General features: G+C 41.5%; 1 protein-coding gene across 4 annotated transcripts in view; it reads left to right on the forward strand.

Moving 5' to 3' along the window:
- Positions 1-18,036: 18,036 nt before the first annotated feature.
- The window catches only part of LOC309693792 (zinc finger protein 521-like), an 88,769-nt gene continuing 81,170 nt past the window's right edge, over positions 18,037-25,635 (forward strand). For 2 of the 4 annotated variants that reach the window (XM_082513338.1, XM_082513339.1), the window contains exon 1: positions 18,037-18,200. Coding sequence is in view for 2 of the 4 variants with exons in the window: in XM_082513335.1 (XP_082369461.1) it covers positions 18,862-18,901 (40 nt within the window). In the remaining 2 variants the exon portion in view is untranslated. The other 2 variants (XM_082513335.1, XM_082513336.1) reach the window with 1 other exon arrangement.

A 25,635-nucleotide genomic window follows, 5' to 3' on the forward strand; every position in this document is an offset into this window, starting at 1 on the left:
ATGCCGGCATTTTAGGGAAATAAAGCTATTGATCCTCCAGGGCTTCTGGCAGAGCATTAACCTGGGCCTACAAATTAGAACGTGCTCATCTGGACACATCTGCCTGCAATGTTCCAAAAAAGCCAGTCCCAGGGAGAGAAAAGGAGAGCTGTGAAGCCTGCTGCTTCCAGTGATGAGAAGAGCGCTACTTGACGCCCATGTCAGAGCGGGGGAGGCATCTGGATGCCCAGGACTTCCATTAGAGGCCCAGGATGGTGGCATGGGTCGATGTGGTAAGGTTTTGTTGGGGGTACTCCATCTCAGATCAGTGTGGTTTCTTCTCCCTGTTGTAGGAAGAGGGGGGTTGACCCACAGTAATCCCGAGCTCCTGACTGGAAGGACAATAAGGTAAAGGGCTGCTGCTAATACTGTTTCTTCCAGCAGTGTTGAAGACCTTGCCTTTTCCCCCTGCTTTTGAATACACTTTATGAAAACCAGACTGTATCTATCACTGTCACTATTCACAAAAATATTCAGTAGAACTTCATATCTCCGTTTTCAGATTATATATTTATTTGTCTGCAAAAACACTTCCCAACATGGAGATCACGAGGCTGTATCAGCCGCTGATTCAAATGTATCACTTGCTCGAATGTCATACAGGTCAGTAATTATTTTTGAGTGGGAGATTAGACTCTGTGTATTAACACACACATTTTCAATACTTCTACTCAGACTTTATTCTAACCATTTTCCTCTGGAATGTAACCCACCTATATGAGATGTGACACCAGTCTAACCCCTTCTTTAACACATAATAGGGTTTAATTGTGAATTCTATATAATACATTTTACATTTAAATGTCTTGCAGACTAGAGGTATTCTGTGCACAACAGGCTTTTGCTTGATTATTGTTTACTGAACAAGAGAACTGATGATATCCCTTTTAACAACGCATTTCACTGGTAATGCTCAAACAGATCGAGACACTTTGGAAACTCTCCCTTTTTTCTCAGCCTGCCCTAACAGTGGGAAGCTTGGAAGTTCTCTGCCCCAGTTCTCCATGTCCTTGAGAGTTGTGCCTTCAGGCCGGGGCTGGTGGGGTCCCGCAGTGCACAATGTGTGCTTCTCACTCAGGCTCCCGCTGTACTCCGCAGCCCCTGCATGGCTCTGGAGAGTTGCCAAGCTCTGAGGGGATGTCCGTGTGAGGTGGGGGCGTGCGCACGTTAGCACAGAACTACTCTAAACATCTCACTTCCTTTTTCCCCATGACAGTCGACCGGATATAAATCACTTTGCTGGATTGGCGGACTACAATGGGATGCTTGGGAAGATTGTTGTTATGAATAATCAGACTAATTGCAATAACCAGTGTGAAGTGATGTGCAAATGAATGAGGAGCTTGTTTTTCCACATTCTGCTTTTGCAAAGGTTAAACCTTAGGGCACGGTCTGATTCCTACTTAGTGAAGTCAATGAAAGCCTGTGTGGAATTTGCATTAAATGGGACGAAAATTAAATTAGTCGTGGTATATTTTTATTATTTTTTTAAGTAATTTTTTAGACATTATTTTATGTCGGCCTTTTGATTGAATTAACATAAGAGCAGAGTATAGGAGGTGGTCTTAATTTGTAGCTGTATGTATTTGACAAATCTCTTTATATTTTATTCAGTGCATTTGTATTGTTGTTCTTTTTTCTCGCAATTAATATGGATATTGGCCAAGAGCAAAGATAAAGATCCATTTTCTAATATTTTGTCCTTGGATTGTGCACTCAGGGAATTCACTCCCCTTCTTCTCTTTCGTTTCCCTGGTTAAGGCATGGGGAATTGGTGGGATGAGAGGCTATTCCCTAAATAGCCCATGGCAAGAGGTATCCTGATTAGCATGCTGCCTGCTCTCTGGCAGCAGTCCTCCAGGCCACCAGTGCTATCACTTATGTGCTGTTTGTATTTGTAGTTGATAGTGTGTGCTGTTATAATTGGAATGAGCTCAGGAACCTCGTTTGCTTTTGATCCGCTGCCAGCCACTCAGAGTGCTACTGGGCCACAGCTCTCACCTCAACACTCCCAGTGGATTATGGGAAACTGCAACGCTTATGTTCTAAAAAGCGCCTGACAGCATCTCACTCAAGGTCGAACAATACAATGGTGAGTGTGGGGAGTAGAACAAAAAAAAAAATATGGGGGAAAAAGTTGAACAGATATTTGATGTAAGACTGGGTATTGAGCTTGGAACTGTCAAAATGACATTTCAGACTTGTGAAACTGAGGCAAAGGGCTGAATGATTGTTCAGAATCATTTTAATAACAAACAACGATATGTGGATTTGCAACTCTGAGAGCATAGCCTAAATCTGCCTTTTTATGAAGAGCAAGATGAGCTACCGATGTGTCGGCGAATCCGTGCGACATGAGCACCAGATGTTTACAACAGGTATCGCGTGTTGTTATCTTGGAATAGCACAGGCCTTACTAATAACTTTAAAGATATGATCTTTCAAAATTTCAGTGCTCCGTGATTTGGCGACACCTATGGTTGGTGTTGGTAACTACAAGTGTAGTTAGATAAGGCTGAAATGCATTGAACAGGTAACAGAAGAGTGACAGCAGACTAAACGTTTGATTCATACCATGAGTCACCACAATCAGATTTCATGCGTCACATAATGCAAAGAGCTTTCTAAGCAACAGCAGGTCACCTCACTGAGAATGTGGATTGGTACATTCGCTCTGGCTGCAACTATTTCTGTCTGGCAGTGCACATTTCAGTTGTTCTTACTGTCTTCATTTTGAAAAGAAAAAAAAAGGTAATTTTCTAGTTAAAAAAAGTTAAAAATGTGGGATTTCTTCTTCACCAAAAATAGTGAATTCAATTCCACTTTTATTTTTATAGCTCAAAGTCACAACAACAATCATCTCAAGGTGCTTTATATTGTAAGGTAAAGACCCTAGAATAATCCAAATTAAACCCCAACAACCAGAAAACTCTTGGCAAGAGCGAGAAGGAAAATCTCACTTTTAACAGGAAGAAGTCTCCGACAGAACCAGGAGGAAGATGTGGAGGGTGACAGGAAGAAAAAATAAAAGATAGTGACTCTGTATTTTGGCAGATTAATGTTTTTAATGTGCAGACACAGCAGGAGATGATGGATTCCCAACAGCAATAAGGTAGTTTTTGCGATAATGCTGCAGAAGAACAGCAGAGAAATAGCTGCATTGCCACTATCAGTGAAAACCATGAGAATAAGAGTATAGAATTACTGAAAATGGCCTAATTACAAAAAATCAGGCTTGATTTAAAGACAGTCTTATTTAATTACTATTAAATAGTGATAAGTGATACTATTTCCCGGTGATAAGCAATGACACTGACATACAACAAACCCTAATTTTGTCTTATTATGAAAAATCAGGCACATTAAAAATTCTAGCTTCACTTTGGTTTTGTTCATATTAACATCATGGAAGTCTATAAGATGTGGAGAAGACTCTCAATCGATGCACGCTTGTAGTTCATTTTCTTTCACTCTGTGACATTTCTACAGTTTGATCTGCTGGCTCAGCACTTTTCCAGAGTGGACTAACTCTGGGGACTTATAGGAGTTTGATGCTCCCCTGCTGCCAAATGCCAGCAGGCCAATGAAAAAAGATATCTGAAACTCCGTAGCTCAATATTTAATCAAGCGCTGGGTTACATTTGCTGTTTGATTAGGTGAGAGAATTCCACCTCCCAGAGTCTTTGATTGCTTTGAAAATATTTGGCCAAAAAAATGAATACTTCTTTTTGAACTGCGTGCTCACAGCACTAATATTTCAGCATGCATAACAGTTTATGATTGTCAAGATTACATTGGTATTCTATCACAGATGGGACTCAAGTACTTTCTTCTTCTTCTATTTTTTCCTACGTCATTTATTTTTCTTCTTCTTATAATGTGTAGTAGAAGTAGTAGTGGTGGTGGTGGTGGTGGTGGTAGCAGTGTCACTGTGAGTTTTGGTTATTTTTTTGTGATGATGATTATTATTATGTTGCTGTTTTTGTTGTTGTTACTGTCACCAGGTTCGGCAGCCTCTTTATTATCCATGTTTTTGTCCACAAGTCCATCTTGTCGCATAATAATCACACAGGACTGCAGAGATTCACCTGAGAATACTCCTGATGAGCTTGTTCCAGGAGGGCATTACCACTGGTTAAGTACAAACACCTGCTAAAATATTGGCAATTAGGACATAATTAGCTGCTAATGTATTTCTAATCCGAAGCGGGCCATAGATTTGTCTTTTTCTGCGTAGACTCCTTTTTTTAATGTTCTCAGTTGTTATTGTTTTCCTCAGGTATTTGTATCCCGAGAACATTGACTAAGTGCCCTAGTTCATCATATGCAAATGGCTTATTAATTACACATGCATTATGCCCGTATTCACAAGACATCAAAGAGCCTGCGAGTCTTCAGATGGTCCCCCTCTGTACCACACTCAGGTTACAAATGCCTGCGTGTGCACTTTCCTGCATGCCTTTTCGGGCAGAATATCTACATCCTCAATTAAAAATTTTCACAGGAACCTCTCTCATCTTTCCTCCTAATATTTGAGAAACACCTCCGGTGGTCTGTGGTTGTTTGGGAACTGCAAATTGCAAATAATCATTTGAGCCTAGATTACATACCATTATTAGAAAGCAGCGAGTCTGTGAGTGCATCTTTGTAAGAAACTTAAACCAATGTTTTCTTTACTAACTCAGACGCATAACTACTAGTTATTTAGCTGTATGGCCCCCTTTTGTACCAGTTTTTCTCCTCACTGATCAGCTCTTTGGGTCACCATAATGACGGTCTAATATCAATTCGTTATCCTGAGCCTCAGACATTTGTGTTCAGCCTGTCTGCATGTTTGTTCTGTCTATCCCTCCCTGGTGAGTTCTCTGTTAACGACCCATACAGCAGGTGTCAGAGTGTGATTTATACAACCTATAATGTCTCACATTGATTAGCAATAGAGCTCTAATGGGATGCCAGCTCTTGAACTCGGGTTAAAAAGGGAACAAAAAAACCACGCATTGCACATCACACCTTCTTAATGTTGCTTTGTATCATCGCGCATCCTATTAATGCAGGAATATCAGCAACCTCAACCTGCCCAATGAGATGGCAAAGAGGAAGTGAGTGCAATCACTCTAACCCTGGGCAGTGCTCTGTTATCAGTCTCTTGTGGGCTCTGACTGGGTGCTACTAGCATAATTAGCACAGCACTCACTTTGATGATAAAAAGGGTAATAGAGCATTCCCCTCCCTCCCCTGCCTACCTGATTTTACCATAATTCATTGATCTAATTAAAATTATTCAGCTGTTAATGGTGTATTTTTTATAGCCGTCATTATTGAAAGGGGAGTTTTGATTAAAGATACTTAAAAATAACATGTGGTCTCCGTTTTAACACTCATAAGACTTTAATTCTTTTATTATTTTCTATTCAACTGTATGTGTTTCTGTTTTGTTACCATCTGCAGGCCCAAATGCTTAAAATATATATTTTCTAAAGTCAGTCTGAAGCAGATATAATGTTCTCCATCCACCCAAGATGTCTCAAAAAACAAAAATCTCACTGAAAATATTGCGTTGGTGTTGAAATACTGTGGTAAACTGAGGCTAATCTAAGCTATTTCTCCTCTTTATTTATAGCAGGGTATATTGTACATCAAAGCCACCAGGTGGGGCCCATTCCTTCACAAGTACATCTCACTTTTGCTATTTTTGTGGAGAATCACAGAAAATGCTTAAGCGAGGTGTTACTCTATGGCATTTTTGTATGGCACCTCTGAAAACATCATTTCTCGTTAGGAGACCAAACTGTTTGTGGTTGTCCTCATTACTAAAAAGGTAGAGCTCTACCCCCAAAGGTAACTTCATCAACACCAGAGACAAATCTATCTTAGGTGCTCTATTTATATTTCTAACTCACTGCCACAAAGATTTATTCTGCTTTCCTGTCAATCCATCTCTCTAATGGGCAATGGCATCCTTTTTAGTTTAGTGCGTGTGTGTATATGTGTGTGCGTGCGCGCATGGGCCCACGTTCTTTAGCACCAGGATTTTTTTTTCATCAGATGCGCAGACAAAAACAAGTACCTCGAAGTCACAGGGCCTGTCTCATCTCTGAAGAGACTCATCTTTAGATAGAGAGCTCAGATGTCATGTAATTAAGATGATAAAAAAAAAGCCCATTTGCACTTCCATGGGTTATTAATGTGGACTAATGATGCTCAGATCAACTATAAGATGTCTGCTAGTTATGGGGTTAATCTCCTCATTCTCGCAAAAGCCATAAAGATAAACATCTTTACACAGAAATGGGCTTGTGAGGATCCCCAGAGATCTGTATCCCAACTTCATAGGAAAGTTTGAAGGACCAGAAATAAAACTGCTGTAAAGACTTGCATGGGCATTTTTACAAAATAAATTTAAAACAAAGCAAAGAACTCTAAGAAGAAAATGCACTAATTACATTTCTATGTGGGTGGTGGTTTCATGCATCGTATATTTTATTTGATGTGTGCGGAACGAAAATGAAAATGTATATTATTAAATATTTGTAGTACGTAATTTAAATCATTCTAAGCATGCTAAAAGTCTATTCAATAAAGTCCAAAAATATGGACCCTAGCACCCTGGGCAAGAACAGGATATTTACAATATATGCAGCAAAATATCTCCGTGGAGTAACAAATAGCAGTCCCTATATTTATCAATGAGACTTTTTCTTGGCCTCAAAGATTTCAGCTGTTTCAGTGGAGTTTGTAATTCTAACTCACTAAAAGTGGAAACACAAAGTTTCTGGCTAAAAAGTAAAGACGGGATAAGTTGTTTCCTGCCTCTAAGGGTCACAAGTCTAAAGTTGAATGTGTAATCACTTCCCCACTTCTCAAATGGATAAAAGTGTGGCGGAACCTGGGTTCACCTGAGTGTATGGGTGGTAGAGCTCATGCTAATACATCAAAAGTGTAAGTGTCACGGCTTCTGATGACTTTATCATAAATGCTCTGATCATTACATTGTCATTAGTTAGCCGACTCGGTTGCATCTCGTTAATGCACGCAAACAATCCGAGGAGCAGCAGATAATGTTGTGTGGTGGTGGTAGTGTTTAATGAGGGTCTGCATTTGCATACTGGCCTCCACCCCCACTTGCATTCCCACCCCTCTCTCATTTATAAAAATAAATCACATTAGAACATCACCAGCTAATAAAGTCGACTCCGGCCCACATCCCACGTCCCAGTGATAGCCAAGTCTCAGTGCAGGAAATACACAAAGCAGTCTCCCAGGATTAGAGAAAACCTATTATAGAAAATTCTCATAAGGCACTGGAACATTCTTCATATTAACATTGTGCTGCTGAAGAAAATTATGCCAGTTGTTGTGCATGATACAATCAAATCATCTATCAAGAATCTCCTCTGGAAGTAGGAGCAAATGTTCAAAGTCAGCCTATCAAGTAATGCAACTACTTAGAGGAGTCAGATTTAATTACATATTCCATCACTGAAAATAGAAATAAAATAGGAGTGGGTTTGATTTTGAAGTAGTTTGTATTCTTGATTGCACTTAATTGTACAGGATACCACCTGAGGCGAGCCAGTTTCACTGCCATTTCTGCATTACCGAACAGCTTTGATTTGGTGAAGAAAAGATTGCACTTTGATTTTGAAGCAAATGCAGCTAATAGCAAAACCCACTTTTTCTTTTTTCCAACTTAAATAGCTCAACCTGTTTAATATGCTTTCCCGATATCATGCAGCGATGGCAACGAACATCGCAGCCAGAACTAGAGAGGTCAAGAGCTGCAACCTCGTAAGAGTACTTTGTCTTGTGTCGGTGTGTCTGTTCGAGTGTGCACACATTTGTGCCCCCAAGTCAAAACCCACTAAATAAACAGTGTGTTTCCTGATGCTTAACGGTGTGCACGGCCCATGCACAGCTGATGTCAATCCACCCAGGACTACCAGTGGCCCCACTTTGCTCACTTACTTACTCTTTGGCTCACTCCATCCTTCCTTCATGCTCAAATTGACACTTGGTGCAGAGGCAGTCAGACAGGGGGCCTCTCCGCCCTGCGCCTCCAGAGATGTGGCCCAGCTGTCAGCCGTCTAATCCAGTCCAACCTCCCCCTGAGCCAGGCAGGAACTCCAGGCTGCTCCCCCTCATCCTCACGCCTAGAGGCACAGCAAACAACTCAGCCTTTTTCAACACTACACACAGCAGGCCGGGAGGGGAGCACTTTGCTAGTCAAATCAGTCTGGACGACTCTTCATAAATCAAGCACAACTGTGTGATAGTGCACTCCAAAAGCCTCGTGATTGAGCTGAAAGACAACATGTTTTTGACCGTATGTCGATATTCTGTTGGTATCAGTTGCATCATATATCACCTGTTAATTTGATGAGAAACTATAGTAAAGATAAGGGATGTAAGGGGAAATAAGCGACACTGCTATTAGCGCAAAACACACACACAAAAACTGTCAAATACTGTAGCTGTACACGACTGTTTTTGTTTCCACTCAGCCATCACAATCTGAACAAAGGCTCAACTGGCTGTATCATCTCCTTTTACATCCTAGGTGTAACTGTTGCCATTGTTACTATGGAAACAACTATAGAGACAAAAACGGCATATTGTCAAATTTAGATACAATGCTAAGAATGAATGAGACACAATACAATCGATTCTATCCAATATTAAGCCACACTCTGGATAAGCAGTCTGCATCACAATTACTGACTATTTGTTAATACATAAAACAGCATTTTTAAAAGTGGATTTGCTTTTTTGTGCGGTTTGTGAGCGCTCGTAACAGAGTTGTGGGCATGTGTGTTTTGAGGAGTACGTCTGTACCCTTTCGTGTGGATCCCCATGGCATTCCCAATATCTGTATTCCTGTAGATGTGTTTGATGTGTTTGAAGCCACGCAGCATACCTTGGAACATGACAGTAAACATGGCAGAGGCTCTCCCTCAGTGGAGCAGTGATGCACGTCACCCCTTCAGATGTGTGTGACGGGTGTACAAACCAAACCCACCGGGCCACGTTGCCTCCCGGGGATTTTCCTTTACCATGCAGCACTGACTGGCTGCATTTTGCTCAGCGCTCTGCTGTTCTACCCTCGGCCTGAAAACAAAAGAGCAAACTAAACTGGGTGATGAGGAAAGAAAAAGGAGTGCATAATGTGGACTTGTGACAAGTTGCGGAACCCAGTTAACTGGTTATCTGACCCAGCAGTGGTAGATGTCATGATATATTGTGGTCTAATGTTTTCCCTGTGTTTCATCCTTGGAAAATCACTAGTGTATGTTTCCCGCATGCATCCCCGGGGAAATTAAGAGGCACACTACGTATCTTGGGAGAATTCCCCCAAGAATGAGAATAAAGCAGGCAGCATGAAAGAGTAGTGTTGGTGTGAGGGAGTTATTGGTCTGGCAAAGGAATTGCCAACACATCAAAATAGCATGGGTGTTGAACAAGACAGAAACTTGCACCATTTACACCTGCCAGATAGAGAGAGCGTGAGAGAGACTGAATGAGAGGGAGCGTTATTCTAACATGGGAAATTTCCATAGCCACATACGCGCCACCTGATGTGAAGTGCAAGAGTTGAAGCTCCATGTCAGACTGAATTTTTCAAAGTGACATGTACAACATGTTCACATGACAGAGGTGCTTTGAATATTATTTTTGGGTTGATAAGATAAGTCCTTTGTATACAGTAGCAGTTTTATAATATCACAAAGCTTTGAAAGAGAATGTGTGGACCCGAATTAAAAAGTAAGTGCACGAGACTTGACAAAATGCTAAGTAGTTTACAGTATACAGTATGTAGTTTATGAAAATGTATAGTATAGCGTTCCTAAATTCAGTGCACAGACATTAACGTGCCGTACTGGACAGCAACATATGTGAGACAATACTGAAAATGAAACATAAAAAAGTAAGAGTAAATGAGTTTGTGTTGTTTATTTTCTGGGTTTTCTACTTCTTAACATACGAGCAGAGACAACCAACAACCAAAAGCAAACTCAACTCACCATCTCGCCATGAGATCACTTCAGTCATCCATCAACATCCATTAAGTATTCAAAAGTCATTAGTACTTAAGTACTCAGTGCTGTTATGTTCTGTGATATTGTATTTATTTAATTGAGTTAAGTTGTTTAAATATGTGCACTGGTTAATTTTTAATGTCTTTATCCCTGTAAAATAATGACTTACTTATTACTTTTTCAAAACTACTCTGAGTGCCTGGACTTTAGATGTTTTATGGCTTCGTCTGCTCATAATTTCACTTTTTCTCTCTTTTTTCTAAGCTGTCTTTTCATGTTTTGGCTGTTATAATGCCGTAATTTCCCAGATTTTAGAAATAACTAAAGTATTTCTTCTTTTTGTAGTATTATTACTGCCCATTACTGATCAAATTTGCCGTCCTGTAAAGTTTGTGACAGTGTTATTTCACATAGACAAATACTCAAAACCTCCTTTCTGGTAACTTTTGCTACAGTTTTGTTATGATGACACACGCACGCAGACTCATAGGTGATCCATCTAAAGGAAAAACAAGGCGAACACAGTGAAAACGTGTTCTCAAAACCAAATTAGTATGAGCTCTGATTTTGGGATTCTCTACCAGTTTTTTGCTGAATACAGAAGCAGCACTTGTTTTATGTCTATTTATAAAATGACTTAAGTCGTACCGAGATTTTAGAAGATTTCTGAGAACAAGTAAAAACAGGAAATGAAAGGACAGGGCAAAGGGAGAAGATGAAAAGGAGGGGCTGGAGAAGGGCAGTTCATTGAGGGCAGGATGACAGTAAAGAACAGATGAGATGGGGAGGCTGAGGAGTGTTGTTGTAGGTGGTATATTGTAGGAGGGAATAGGAAAGGAGGGGAGTAGTAGAGGGGGGTGAAACTAGGCCATTGTCCAGACTCAGAGCACCAAAGGCCCCGTGTCCCTAGATGCCCTGTGTCAGCCTTCTGACAGGAGAGATGGGACTTTAACACAGAGTTTCTCACCACCATACGCTCCCTGTCTCCTCTGAAGAATACCCCTCCTCCCTGACACACTCACCAGTCAGAGTTTGAGGAGAGAAATGCACTCGTTACAATAAGGAGGGCACATGGCATGGGACCTGAGGCTTTGAGTGCCGCCTCCTCCACACTCTCAGTAGAATTAGGATCTTTCCTGCAAGAAGTGTGCATTTCTAAAGTTGATGTGCAGTAAATAGAATGTTTTAGGCAAGTGCACGACCATATGTTTTTTGTTTTTTTTTTTGCTTGTTGGCCACAACCTTATTAACAGTGAATTCATGACTCTCTGATAGCTAAATTTGAATATTCCTCCTCATCCCTGCAGTCTATTCTGCTCACTCCTACCTCGCAGATAAAGCAGACTTATTGTCAGGCTTAATCAGGTGGTCTGTTACCTTGGCAATTAAAGCCTTGTTAGAGATATAAAACCTTGAGACTCAAATGGAGAGTCCCTAGTGAGTCAAACCACTGAGCAAATCCTTAAACCAAACAACCTTCCAGTGGGAACACTTCTTCTCTGAGGATAGATGTTTAATTATCTCTGCTTGTTTGGGGGGGAAAGGAAGGAAAAACTGTTTCACTCCCTCTTGTTTGTCTTAAAAGCTCATGAGTATTTATTGGAATTAATTAAAGTGGCAATCAGCGAGCTATGTTTGATTGTCACAATGTATTGACCTAAGATGGTGAATGATGGGAGCCGTTTGCGTTAAGATTTAAAATGACTTAGTGCGTTGTTGTGTTCACTGTGAAAATTAAGAACCAAAATCCAAACATAAAATGTCTGTAAAATAAAAAAAATCTTATTACTGGAATATTAAACAGATGCAGAGTTCTTAATGTAATTTAATGAATTAATCTTTAAAATATTGCTGCTAAATGGGAATCCATTTATCATTTATTCCCAGTTGATGCAAAACACCTAACTCTTCTAAACTAGGTCAACAGTTTTCCCCTGTGAACGTTGGAGTTTTTGGAAAATAACGCGGCAAAGTTGAGCGATATCAAGTGATAATTTATCATTATTTAATGATCTCCCACAGACAGTACATCACATATTGTGCAGTCAGTGACAACAGCTGTACGGCATGGCAACGTTCTAATCTCAGCGATTCAACGTTTCTGCACGTTCAGGTTCACAGAAAACTCTGACCCACGCTTTGGTGTCCACCAAAGGCCATTTCTGTTCCTCTCTGTCTCCCTTCATTTTGCCTTTTTTTTTATCTGTTTCTCCTTACCTCTCTGACATTCTCCTCTAAATGGGCCTGGCACACATCCCACTGTCTAACGAAGGTTTTTGTGTGTGTGTGTGTGTGTGTGTGTGTGTGTGTGTGTGTGTGTGGGAGGTGTTTAGGGAGGTGAGACCTTCTCTGGGACACACTAATCAGCTCAAAGCCAAAGCCCAGGCAGGGAGGCGCTGGACAGGTGAGCGGAACCACTCAGTACACCTACTGGCTGATCTTTAGTTTGAGGGTCAAATCCATCCTTTATGCCACAGTCACTTCTTCATTCTGGTGTCCCCCACTCACCTGGCCTCTGTCCCAGGTTGCCAACTCCCTTCCTTGGGGTCTCTGTGGGAGGAAACAGCGAGCAGCTGCTCTACCAAGGGAGCCTCCTGCTGAATGCACCTTCTGCTAACCCCAAGTGTGTTAACCTTTTCTTTTAATTAACACTGTACCAACTCCCAGCTCCTGCAACCATAGTCCAGAGAGAGGTGGCTGCAACTGTCAGAGAAGCCAAGGAATCATCAGGGGACATGAAAAGGTGGTGGGTGGGTGGGAGTGGTGAAGGTGAGAAGGGTGAGGAGGAAGAGGAGGAGGAGGTGGGATGAATAATGCGTTCATGGCCTGGAAGTGAGGCTTCTTCTAATCCTTCAGAGCCTTCTTTATCTGCATGCCTTCACAAAACTCCAACACACCAGTCACTCTACACAACAACTGCCTATTTTCCAGGGAAAATCCTGAAGTAAATGGGACATTCTGATGAGAAGATCACTACTTCTAATTTACACTATAACTCATAAGGCTGCAGGATAATCAAAAAACCTTTAATTCGTTGTTTAGTCACTCAATTTGCAAGTGTGTGACATTTCAGGAAAACAAAAAAACAACAACTTTCGAACTGTGCATGTTTGTGTTTCTTCACCAGGTTATAAAAACTATAAGCAGTATAGAGGCAGCGGACACACTGAGTAATACATGATATACATTTATTTCTAATTTTATATGCTTCATTAACTTGTTAATTCAGTGTGAAATCCAGTGAACCAAATAACCAGACACCGGTACCCCTCCAGGTGTCTGTCTGACTGTGTAAAATGTTCTGTATGAGAAGGGGCTAGCACAGCTATGTGTGGCAGCCTAGTTAACTAGCACCATATAGAGAGGTGAGCATGCTTGATCTCACCTTAAAGTGAAGATCTCCTAATGAGAGAGTGGTAATGAGCAAGAAAAAGAATTACTCTCATTTCTCTTTAAAAAAAAAAGTGTTGAAAGCATGAAAGTATGCTGTCTTTTCCTTCCGTCTCATGTGGTGGTGCCAAGTGGAAAGTGTCCATCTTTCACCGGGAGATTTTTATGTTCACCTTGGCTCATGGTAACGTCCCTGGGGATCCTCTTTCTTGGCATGGTCACAGTGGTCACCATTTGCGAGAGATGGGCTGCTGAGGTCAAAACCATTTGAGAAGGACATAAAACCTCTAAAATAATTTTTGATCACACTATGAAACCATCCCATTGTGGTCAAATAATATTCTTTAGGCCAGTAACGCATCACTGTGGAGGTTATTGTTAGAAAAGTAATTTTAGCCGGTGTATATTCTGGACATCAATGCAGCCAGCTGGTGAATGCTAGAGCTTTAGTTTGTCTGCTAATTTTTCATGCTAGCAATTAGCTAGCTGATGGTATTAACCACCTTTCATTGCCTGATCCAGCGCCACGGGTGATAATTTAGTTATCAAACCATGCTAAGACCCTACAATTCAGGTCGCAGCGTTCCAAGTGAGAGATATATGCGAATCTAACATCTCGTGACCCTCGGTTTTATGATGGAGTAAGTAAGGGGGGAAACTGCCAGGACCTTCTCCTCATGAAGACCCAGAGCAAGGGCACTGTTTCCCCAGCCCCATAGATCAGCCAGCCCTGAATGTCAAACTGCACAGCAGCCACTACAGTGCCAGGAGTCCCTCTCTCACTCCCTCTCTGGCCCATGATCTGCTGTCTGGTGACACCACTGTGCTAATGACCTGGTTTGGGATTTGCACCATGGGGCTCCTTGGCTTACGAAGATGGAAGTTGTGGATATCCAGCTGGAAGGTCACCGTTGACGACGTCCACTCACTCCACATTTCCTCTATTCCGTTGACATCCTTCAGTTTTCAAGGAGGTTGACACAGTGCGGCTGTCACCGTTTCTTTGTATATATTTTTTTCAATATAATACACAGTTTCTCAAATTATGAAACAATAATGTCGTTTCCACAGAGTTATTGAAATGCACTATTTATTTATTTATTTATTTTGGTAGTGGGGGACACAATGTTTATGTGAACTGCATGCATATGATGTTTTTGTTTTTGTTTTTTTGCTCCAGAGTTTAATTGCTTGACAATTTGGATAACAGTAAAGTTGGAAAGCAGCACTCACGCCTTGCTTGCCAATGAAGCCTTGTGATTGTTAGCTCTCCATGTAGTTTTTGTTCTTTTTTTTTAATCAGTTTACTGTGAGAAAAAAAATGCCTCATTGCTTGGAGAGGGCAATGTTTTCAGTCACTCGCTATCTTCACTTTTTTTTCAGCCTCAGGAGTTTGGCTTGTTGGAGCAGAGTGTAAAGTCCCTGGGGAGGAGCTCCTCTGGTGTTGGGGGCACTGCCTCGACCTCACTCATGCCTGGTGTGGGTGGCATCCAACAAGGGAGACACACAATGGAGAGCAGGACTTGAAGATGGTGATGCTTCTGGTGGGCTCTCTCAGGACTCAGCCTTATTCTCAGGGTCATGCATTCCAGCAATCTCTGTAATTATAAGCAAGTGAGAAAAAAGTCGAGTCTTCTGCCTTTCTCAAAATGAACGTGCCCCACTCCTCAAGGGAAACATTCACATCTCTGAGTTCTAGTAGCTGGACGGGTTTTAATGAGGCAAGTCAAGTGTGTGTGTGTGAGTGTGTGAGTGTGTGATTGTGCGTGGTTGGTGTACATGTACGTCTGTGTATCTGCCCTCTTCTAACGAGCGTAATTGACCGACTATGCTTTTAAGCCGCCGTTTTTCACCATTTGTGAGAATATTCTACTAAATAGCCTTCAGTGATTATTACTTCTACGGGAGACACTTCATTGGGATTAAAACTTTCTCTGAGTTTTAAACTTCAGTTACTACTTTTTTTTCCTCCCTTTTTTGACAGTGTACTGTTAGAGCCAAATGGACAGAGGTTGAAGAGGCCACAGGTCAAAAGGAACTGCTGAAGAATCCCACCACCCGAGGACCATGAATTCCACTGGGGAACATTTCACCCTGCTGAGAGGCAGAGTGAAATCTGTGATGCAGCAGCACACGCTCGCTCGCTGTGGTGCCTCGATGTCTAGCTAAAATCTACGGGAGATGGGGGGGAAAAAAATCTCTGCACAACTGCTCAGTTTTACTACAAATACCGTGGCAAAAAAAATAAAAATGGAAAAAAAGACTGTGCTTTTGTGCATTCGATAGCATTTCAAAGACTTCTAGTCCACATAATGACTTTTGGAAGCACAACACAATATTGGGGATTGATGTTTATGCAAATGGCTTCATGTGAAGCTACAATGCAGGCCTATAAAACAAAAGAAAATAGTTGAATATTGAAGGCACGTGCAGGTACATGCATGACCTTATGCGCTGAATAGAAATTTCCTGGCTTGCGTTGTTTTCATTGCAAACATGTCATCTTTTCTGTATAACTTTGTTTGATTCCCCTTTCCATTCTCCTCAGAGATGAGACTTGAAACAAAAAACAAAAACAAAAAAAAACATTTGTGATGATCTTCATTGTGCCTATTTGCTCCCAAAATTTCCACATGGTTCTCCTTTCCTTATTTATAAGGGTATCCCTAAGAGGGAAGCCATGTCAGACACGTTTTCTTTTGGAGCTTCTTGAGCAACATTCCTCACATGAGGTTTCTTCTACTTGAAGAAAAAAAACAACTTCTGAGGAAAAGTGTACTGTAACTTAGAGACTTAACAGTGCAAGCTCTGAGTCAAGCCTTGCTTTGTCACTAATGAAAGTAGCAAAGAGCCCTCGAGGACTGAAGAGCACTGTTTGTTTGTGTTTGTGAGAGGAGGTGTGTATGTGGGGGGGGGGGGGGGGGGGGGGGGGGGGAGGCAAGGTGGTAAAACTTTGGGAGAGCCGCCTGACAGAGCGCTGAGACACCGAGGGGGGAACTTTGGAGCATTGTTAAGATTGAAGTTTTAAGGCAGCTGAGACCTCCTGACAGATTCCAAGCACCTACAAATAGATGTTTTATATGAGTGTGTTTACCAACTTTACTGTAGTTTGTGAGGGCTTTGAATTTACCAAAGCACCTCGTGTCAATCTGTGTCATACTACCTTTTATTGATCTTCTTCGAGCATTTTATGGCACCATGTGGGTGGGGAGATTATTCCAAAAGCAAAAGGTGTGGACTGCGATTACAAACCGGGGAAAGCTTTGACATCACATATACATCGAAAGCCATATCTTAGAATATTTTAGCCTTGCATTTACTACTGATTGGGGAGAAACGAAGGAAAACAACAAGGCCTCTTTAAAACACGAGCATAATAATGGCTGTCAGTTAATAGCTACGTCTTCTCCCTTATAGGTCTAAATTTTCTATTACTTGTGCATTACTTCTCACTAGATGATTACCTTAAATGCCTGTAACAGTATTGCCTCATTATGAACTCCAACGAGAAACTGGGTATGCCCTATAGAATAAGAGCAGCATTATTATACAACCACATCATTAACTTTTATAGTTATAGCTGACTTTATAGTGAATTTTCTTTAACAACATTACATTTGGCCACACTAAAGGCTATCAAAGGTTGCTGTTAATTTTCTTCTTCTACACCAGCCCGTATTCAGGAGTATATCCAGACTGACTGTTTCTCTCCTTCCCTTTAGGATTGCAGTTGAAAAAAAAAACAAACCTTTGGTTTCCTCTTATATTTGGCTCTGTGGATCAGTCCAAATAAGAATGCACTGAAAGTGGTGGAAAGCAGTTGCGTGACTGTGATTTTTAGATGGGGCCCCTGGCAGAGGCAGCCTCCAGCCTGCAGAGGGGAAGAGTGCAGAGTGAGAAGCCCACTGCAGGGCTCCTCTCTGGATCTCATTTTCACGTAGCAGGGGTAGGTTTGGGGCATGGACCTCCACATGCAGGTGAGGGTGTATTCCAGTGCACCGCTGTGAACATCTTGATAAGAAGGGAAAGGAAAAAAGAAAGAAAGAAAGGAAAAAAGCCATTTCAAACATCATTAAATTAAGACACACTAAAGTGATGATTAAAGAAATGATAAAACAAGAGAAATCACGGAATATTAATATTATAGTGGGTTGTTTTCATTCTATGTAGCCTCTTATTTGAAATGGAAGAAAACAATGTATTTCTCATGAATAACACTGAAATGATTAGGGGATAGGCTGTAATAGTTCTAGTCCGTAGTACGTTAAAAATCCCTCAATCTTAAAGTACACTCGATATCCCAATTCCACGCGTGCCGTTACATGTCATATATGTCAACAGCAAAAGAGAAAATGTCTTTCTGCTTAACCATTTCTACCAGAAGGGGGACCAGTCCGTCTGCCGTAGACGGAGAGTGGCCGACGGCGAGCTGAGGCAGAGGAGACGCCAGGGTGAGCAAGCCGACTTTGGGTTTAGAGTTCGACTCCGGATCCGGGGACAAGCAGATCCAGCAATCCGCATCTTGCCATGATCCCTAGGATTTTAATCATGCCTCTCTGTCTGTGTGTGAGTGCAGGCAGGCTGACAATGATTTCCTCAGTGATTACGTACAGAGCGAGTCCCTGCGGGGTAGGGGCCCCCTCTGGAGCCATCCTGATGGCTTTGGGGGCCTTGCTTCCATTTTCCATTATTATGTGGACTACCGGAGCGACAGCGCAGTCCAAGACCTTGCAGGTTTGTGATGAGGAGGGAGCTTCCATCTTCTCTCTGCTTCTTCATCCTCTTTTTAAGAGCAATTTAGACGTAGACTTAGATCAGATTCCGAACCTAATTCATGATTAGCTGACTGGAGTGAGAAAAGGAAGAGTCTGCAATAGTTTTGATGCTGTTAGGTGGATATGAAGTGAAAAGTGTTATTGTCATTTTTTTCCTCTTTTTTTGGGGGGGGTTTTGTTGCATTTTTGCACACTCACGGGAGGCGTTTTGCTGATGTCTTTCTCACGCGGATGCATTTGAGATGAGAAGCGAAAAGCAAATATTGCGCTTTTGTTTCTAAACGAACATCATGCCTACACGCGTGTGTGTTTTCCCGGAGAATGGACGCGCATGACGGGATTACTATATTCTCACACTTTTCCCGATACCTAGCTCAACTAAATAAAGTCGCCTATAGCGATCGGGCTAATTGGATTTTATAACATCCACCTACTCATCACAAAATAACAGCAAACTCGTGTACAGACGGCGCGGCCGGGGCTAAGTTGCATCTTTATGTAATGGTAAAAAGGCAGCCGCGGTTTTGGTCAGTCAATTTTAGAGAGACTATACCTTTAGACTATCCCGTCCTACACAAATTGTCAGGCAGAAACTGAGCAACTTCAGCGTTTTCTATAGGATGTCGCGCCGCAAGCAAGCTAAACCAAGATCACTGAAAGGTAAGTGATAAGCCTGTTTGGTGGCTCTCAAAACATTTTGCTTTTTAAGGACATGACACAAAATGTGGCCGAGCATGAACTGAATGCTCGTGAAATGTAACTGTCTCTCCCCCCACCCCTTTCTTTCTTTCTTTCTTCCTTTCTTTTTTACGCATTTCGAAGTGTTCCTTCCTATTTGTGTTGCGCATGAAATCGACTGTTTACGTACTTGGCATCGGAGGGGGATAAATAATAATACTAATAATATTAATAATAATAAAAAATTAAAAACATGCTCGGCTTTCGGTTCTCACTGTATACTGATGAGAGTTAAAGAAGGGGCAGGGATACGTTTAAAGAGCAACAGTGCAGCGCGACGCTGGCGAACATCTGGATGCGTTAAAGACGCTCCTGGTCGGAACTTGAGCCGTCTGATGGAATGGGGTGCACAGTCACGTGACTCACCCCGTCTGAAAACTCAAAGAGGAAACATTTTATACGTTGGGGAGGGGGGGCTGTGATGTGCGTGCTCGCAAGTGTGTGGTGAGGTGCAAATACTACCCAATGTTTAATACTAATGAGACATTTCATTAAGAAAAAGAAAAAGTTCTGGATTTATCAGTCAGGTTGCTTAAAGCTTGAAAACAGCTGAATTTCATCGGTAACGTCTATGATGTTATTTGGGGGTTTTTTTCTTACTCCCCTTTTTGGTCACTTTTTCCCTTTTTCTTCTTTAAACAGTTGGTTTGGTGGTAATCTGATCTACCATTTGCCACAGAGTGTACATGTCTGTGAGAGTTTCAGAAAGGGGGAGGGAGAGGGAAATAGAGACAGAAAGGGAGAGCAACATACACACACACATATTCACACATTACTTTTCTCTGTAGCATTTTAGTGGGGGGAGCTGTAGGTTTTTGGAGGTTGAGCTCCAGTTCATCTGGCAGGCATTGTATTTTGCTCAGCAAATAATTGTCCACAATTTCACATTCCCAGCTTGTGGTCTGTGGACCCCTTTCTCTCTCCCCCCTTTTCGTTCTCGGAAGTCTTCATCTCAAAGGAAGATTACATGGTCTGTGGTACATTCATGCAGCCACCATTTTAAATCAATACCCAGGAGAGAGTGGAAATGTGAGTGCATGCACATCTTAAAATTGTCACATTCTGTTTCCAGACCTGCACTGCTCTATTCGCGGTAAACAGCTCCATACATAGATTTCATATTTTCTCAGAGCAGATTGGCATTGGCATTATTTTTTTTTCTTGTTTAGTTGGTGTGACATTTGCTATTCTCAAAAGACATATCACATATAATCGTCTCCTGCCAGCATGCCTACATGCTACAAGTGTGTGTGTGTGTGTGTGTGTGTGTGTGTGTGTGTGTGTGTGTGTGTGTGTGTGTATGAGAGAGAGAGAGAGAGATACTGTGTGTGTGCATTCAGAAGAACATCTGTTAAGATTTGTGTACATCTAAGTGTGCGGCAGAGAGGGATGCAGAGTGAGCAAATCAGTATGCAAATGAAGTCAGAGTGATGACATTGTTTGTTTTGTTATTGTCACTAAAATTTAAATTGGGAAAATGTGGAGCACGGAACATCGTGACTTTTATGTCTTCATTCCGGCTGCTCAACCGGAGCAGAAATGCAGATACGTCATAGATATTCCCTTGTTTTGGATCGGACCCAAGGAAGGCCAGGCAGATGTTATTTATTGTTCTTTGTCCATCTATTTCCTCAGGGACAGAGATAAACTTATACAGATGTCCACAATAACTTTGTTTGTCTTTTTTTTTAATTGACATTTGACACTTTATTCTTCTCTATTGTTCAAGGAAGACATGATTGGTCATTTTATTTGTAGTTTCTTGTTTTGTGGCATCTCCTAATTTGTGTCGCTCACATTCATACATGTGTGAGCCCGTGTCTCCTATTCCTGTGTCTTTTCGCGAGCAGACCGGGATCTCCGAGTTCAGATTTCACTTTTATAGGTTGTCTTGAGGCAGTGGTCAATGTGAACGTTCCAATTTTTTCCCCTTTGCTCAGAAAGAACGCATTGTTCTGCAGAGGGGAGAATGAACAGAGATGCCGATGGAACGTGGTGGGAAGGTAGAACGAGCATCATGTGCAGCGTTTTGAGGGACTGGTATGGATAGTATGGACGTGGGGTGCATGCAGAGAAGATGAGAAAATAATGCTGTGACAGTTGGCACTCCTTTTTCCCTTGTGTACCTCCAACACACACCCACTTGCTCAGTATTGGCTGCTTGTGGGAGTCAGAGGTTATGTTTTTGGTCCCATGGAGGAAAAGGGCAACATTACAAGTCCCGTTTCAATTAAGTCTGAGAGACAGATCCGGCTACGTTATTGCTTGGGGGAATAAATGGCACAGGACGAGACCATACATCATTCGCTTATATGCAAACACTTCACCCCAGCCACTGACATTTACTCAATCCTGAGCCTTCTATATTTCTCAACTGTAGGCACATTGTAATTTTGTTTTGATGTGCAGAGGCTTTGGGTCAGCACATTGCCTCAGTCAGTGGTGAGCAGCGAGGAAGGAGGATCTCACTCCAAATCCTGCATGATGACTGCCACGTTGCCTGTCCTCCACTACTTCCTGAATAACATGAGACGCGGTTGATATTTTCATTTGGAGCGCAAATTACACTCTCAGGTCTTGGCACTGATGTGTTCATTGGCCGAGGAGGAAGTTTCCAGGTCTGTCAATTGCATATATAAATATATTTTCTGCACCATTTCCATTAGGTATGGTGATCGCCATGAAATCAGGGCTGTGCCATGTACACTGTAAATATTTGATGATTTTAAGAAACTCAAATTCATCACCAGACAAGTGATCCCAGGAGGTTATCGTGCTTTAAATATACTTGACAGGAAATATCACTTTACACTTTAAATATACCCCTCATGCACTGGGTGGATTTGTAAAATCTGTAATAGGCCTGTAAAAATAAAATTAATGATTAAATTGTCTGTTTTGGGGGAGGGGTTGAATTCCTAAGCTTGTGCATAATAATTCGATTTAAAGTTTTTATTGACGTTTTTCTGGTATTGAAACCAGACCTTTCGGGAAAAACTGAAACAAATATTTACTTGCTTAATCAAAAAAAATTGGCCATAAAATTTGAAGCTTTTCCTTTTAGTGAAAACAAAATTGAACATTTGACACGCATAACCACTCCCACTCCTATTCTCTTCAGTACTTTGAAGCATAGGTCTGTGTATGTACAAAAAATAAATAAATAAAAGTGTGAAGGGGTGGTTAAAGCTTCTGTAGTTTAGTCGGAAACAAGTCAAAAACTAACTTGCCTGTTTTTTGGGTTTTTTTTAAGGCAGCCTGTTTGCAGTATGTTCACCGTTAAATGGTCTGAATGTCTAATCTTAATTTTATCAGCTGGAACGCAGACGCATGCTACAGTCCACTCTTTTTTTCTCTTTTCATGTCTAAAAGGTGCGTTATTCTTAGTTTACAGCAAGCTGCAGTATTCCAGTCTGTTCACAATTAATGATCTGTGGCATAACACCCATTAACACTTTTCTAATGTGACACAAAAATATGGATAGTATTATCATTAAGGAAATTATGATGGAGGCATGGAAAAATCCCATTAGCACGGCTGTCAGTGCTCTTGACATGCAGCTCAGTGTGTCGGACTGGGCGTCGCGGGAGCTGGCCGATATGTCTTCTTATTCCATGGCATGTGTCTCTCTTGTTGTCATGGATTGTCTGCCACATGGAGAAAGAGTTCTGATTCAGAGACAATGACGGATTTCCTCCACTGCCGCAAATGAAATGCTACGTTTCTGGGGTTTCTTTCTTTCTTTTTCTTGTCTTTTTTCCCCCTCTCCTCTTGTCTCGTTTGCATTTATGAATAGCATTAATATTTTTGGAAGCTGAAGTTGCAATAATTGCATAATGAGATTATTGATTTGTGACGTTTTTATAGTGCTGCTAGTGGAGTTCTCTCGCACTCTCTTTCTTTTCTTTTTCTTTTTTCTTTTGCTTACAATGCAAGGCAAAATATAGAATATAAATATTATGCAACATGATTAACATGCTCCTCTATTGCAAATTATTTATGACACCAATCACCAGTTCAAATAATGCTCATTAAGAAAGTTATTCATGTGCAGTGTGTGTTCTCCTCCCTCCCTCCCCAACCCTAATTGAGGAGCGTTGACCTCGTGACCCGAGCTAAATTGAGTTGTAGTCCCTGTGGCGAGCGTCTCCTTCCCGGTCAGTCAGGGCGGATTACACAGCCATTGTGTTCGGCACTTTATCGTCCAAGCTGGCTGTAACCAAGCAGATGAGTCACGCATATCCAGGAACACACTCAGGGCTTTTTTTTTAAATGTCTGAGAAGTGCTGCGAGATACCCTCACACACAAACAGAGACACACCAAATTTGTGGCAATGCTCGCATAAAAGCGCAAGACATGTACGGCATTAAATACATGTATCTGTGCACATACACACTTCCCAAAGCAGCAGGAATTCATTTGATGGATTTGAAAAAGTCCAAGCTTCTGCGACTCTGCCTTATTCATCTCTGTTAAGCCATTAGTTGTTGCTGTTATGGCGTGTCATGGTTTGTGCGCATGTAAATTAGCGTGGGGTATTTTTTCAGTTGTTCAGTTGTGAGGGTTTTGGGGGGTTTTTGTTTCGTTTTGTGTTATTTTTTTATTTTTTGCTCCTCGTTTTGTTCCGATAGAAAATGAATTCATTTCCTAAAAAGTAAGCGTCCCGTCTTGGGAATTGTCACTCACGATATAATGACAGTTACTCCACATTCATTTTTTTTGTGTGTGTGTTTGGCCATTGTGTTAATTAGCGGCCTTTAATGCTGTGCCACTTGTTGTGGGATTATGTTTTTCCTGCTCTGCATTTTGAAAATCAAAGGAGCTGTGCTGAAATGGTCCCATGTGTGTTTGGTATTGTATCAACAAAACCTTGCGGCATGATTACAGTTTGTCACTGACTGAGTGATACACTGTACCTTGTCAAACATTAATTAACTGATAGCAGTGATGCAGTTACAGCAGTGTGGACTGAGTTGCAGTCAGCTGAAGTCATTATGAGGTAATCATGAGCTTCAGAGTATATTAATTAAAAGTGCCCACCCTATTTATATATGTACTGTTATGACTGTTCATCAAATGTCCAGCTAGAAGGAAACGTCACAGGAATTTGGCCTGACTTGACAGCTTACCCTCTATGATTGCTCCTAGCTAGCTATTAATTATCTAGCAGACAGGTGCAAATGAGAAAAGAATTTGCACGGTGATGGAAGTTGTTTACTTTAAATGGCAAAACTTTTAATAAGTTCACCGTGGTGACAAATCATCGCAAACCGCTGTAATGTTTAAGTTCTTATGGCAATGTAAAATAGAATTTTCTGCCTGAACTCCCTCATCTCACCAACAGGGACGGTAATCAAAACAAAAACTCCAGCTCCCACCACCAATCTCTGATAGAACCATGGGGGATTTATTAGGACCCCCTATCTCTAGCCCATTTAAATGATTCTAGATGCAAGGCGCTCAACGGTGTTAGAGAAACTCATTAAACTCTCAGGGCGCCAGCCACTAAGGCCTCCTTTAAGAGGACAAGGTTTCTCTGTTGGCTGAAACAGTCCTCTTTGGAGGCTCTGAGGGATATATACCTCCACGGTGTCCAACTATGTCTGCTCCATCACTTTTAATTGATTTAGCTAATTAATTGCTAGACCCATGACCATTTGTTTTGCATATTTTCTTCCTACATCAATTATAATTGTTGCTCGGGGAAATATTCAAGATATTCGGAAAACATCCCTATATGTAACTGAATTTACATTGTCGTTTCTTTACAAGTTTATTTTGAATAAAAGATTCTTTTTTTCTATATTGGAGTTCCTTGAAAATTCACTTTTGGCTGGACACCGGATGACAGCGAACCATAGTCGCTCCATCGTTTTCTGTCTTCATAAGAAACAGCTCGACACTTTCCTCTTCATTTTTCACTGAAGTTTGACACCTCACTTGACACTAACTTGTGCTCCCCTGTGGAAAAGGCTTCTGCCACCATAGGATCCTGGCTTAATTATGCAAAGTACAGGATATTTTGTGCGATTTTAAAAGTGCGCCAGTTTCTGCTTTGGCAGTCACTGCCACACTCCCCTACTGGGAGGTCCTGTCAGACTCCCCCTTCCTCTTTGCCCAGGAAAATGAAAGGCTAGAAAGAAAAGACATAATGGAGAATGCATTTCAACTGCAGGGGTGGAACGCAGAGGCGTAAGAAGTCCTCAGTGAGACCCTCATTTTACATGGAACAGGTGGGAGACTCTTTTGTTCTCTTCCCGCTGTTAAAATCCATTTCATTTCTTGTACTTGACATGCCACGAGGAACTCTCACCGGTTCCAAAAAGGCTCCAATGTAAAAGGTTCCTACCTTTTACTAAACATAAGTCGTGTTTTTCAAGGCCGGTGCTGTTGTCAGAAAGTCAAAAGTGGTTTAGCTGCCATGCACCTAATGAGCAGATGCGAGTGCCGATCAAGCCGTCACTATTTTGTCACCCACCCTGTTAAAGAGCAAAAACACTTTGCAGCCACTTTGGCTGCATCTATTTTCTATGTGTCTGTTGGCGTCTTATTACATTTGTATACTTTACTGTAGGTTTCATTTTGGATCACAGGATCACAGCTTTAGGAAGATCCATATTTATGCTGCAGTGCTCTTTTCATGATGCCAGTCTA

Source organism: Aulonocara stuartgranti (genome assembly GCF_965226115.1).
Source record: "Aulonocara stuartgranti genome assembly, chromosome: 18".
NCBI classification, from domain to species: Eukaryota; Metazoa; Chordata; class Actinopteri; order Cichliformes; family Cichlidae; genus Aulonocara; species Aulonocara stuartgranti.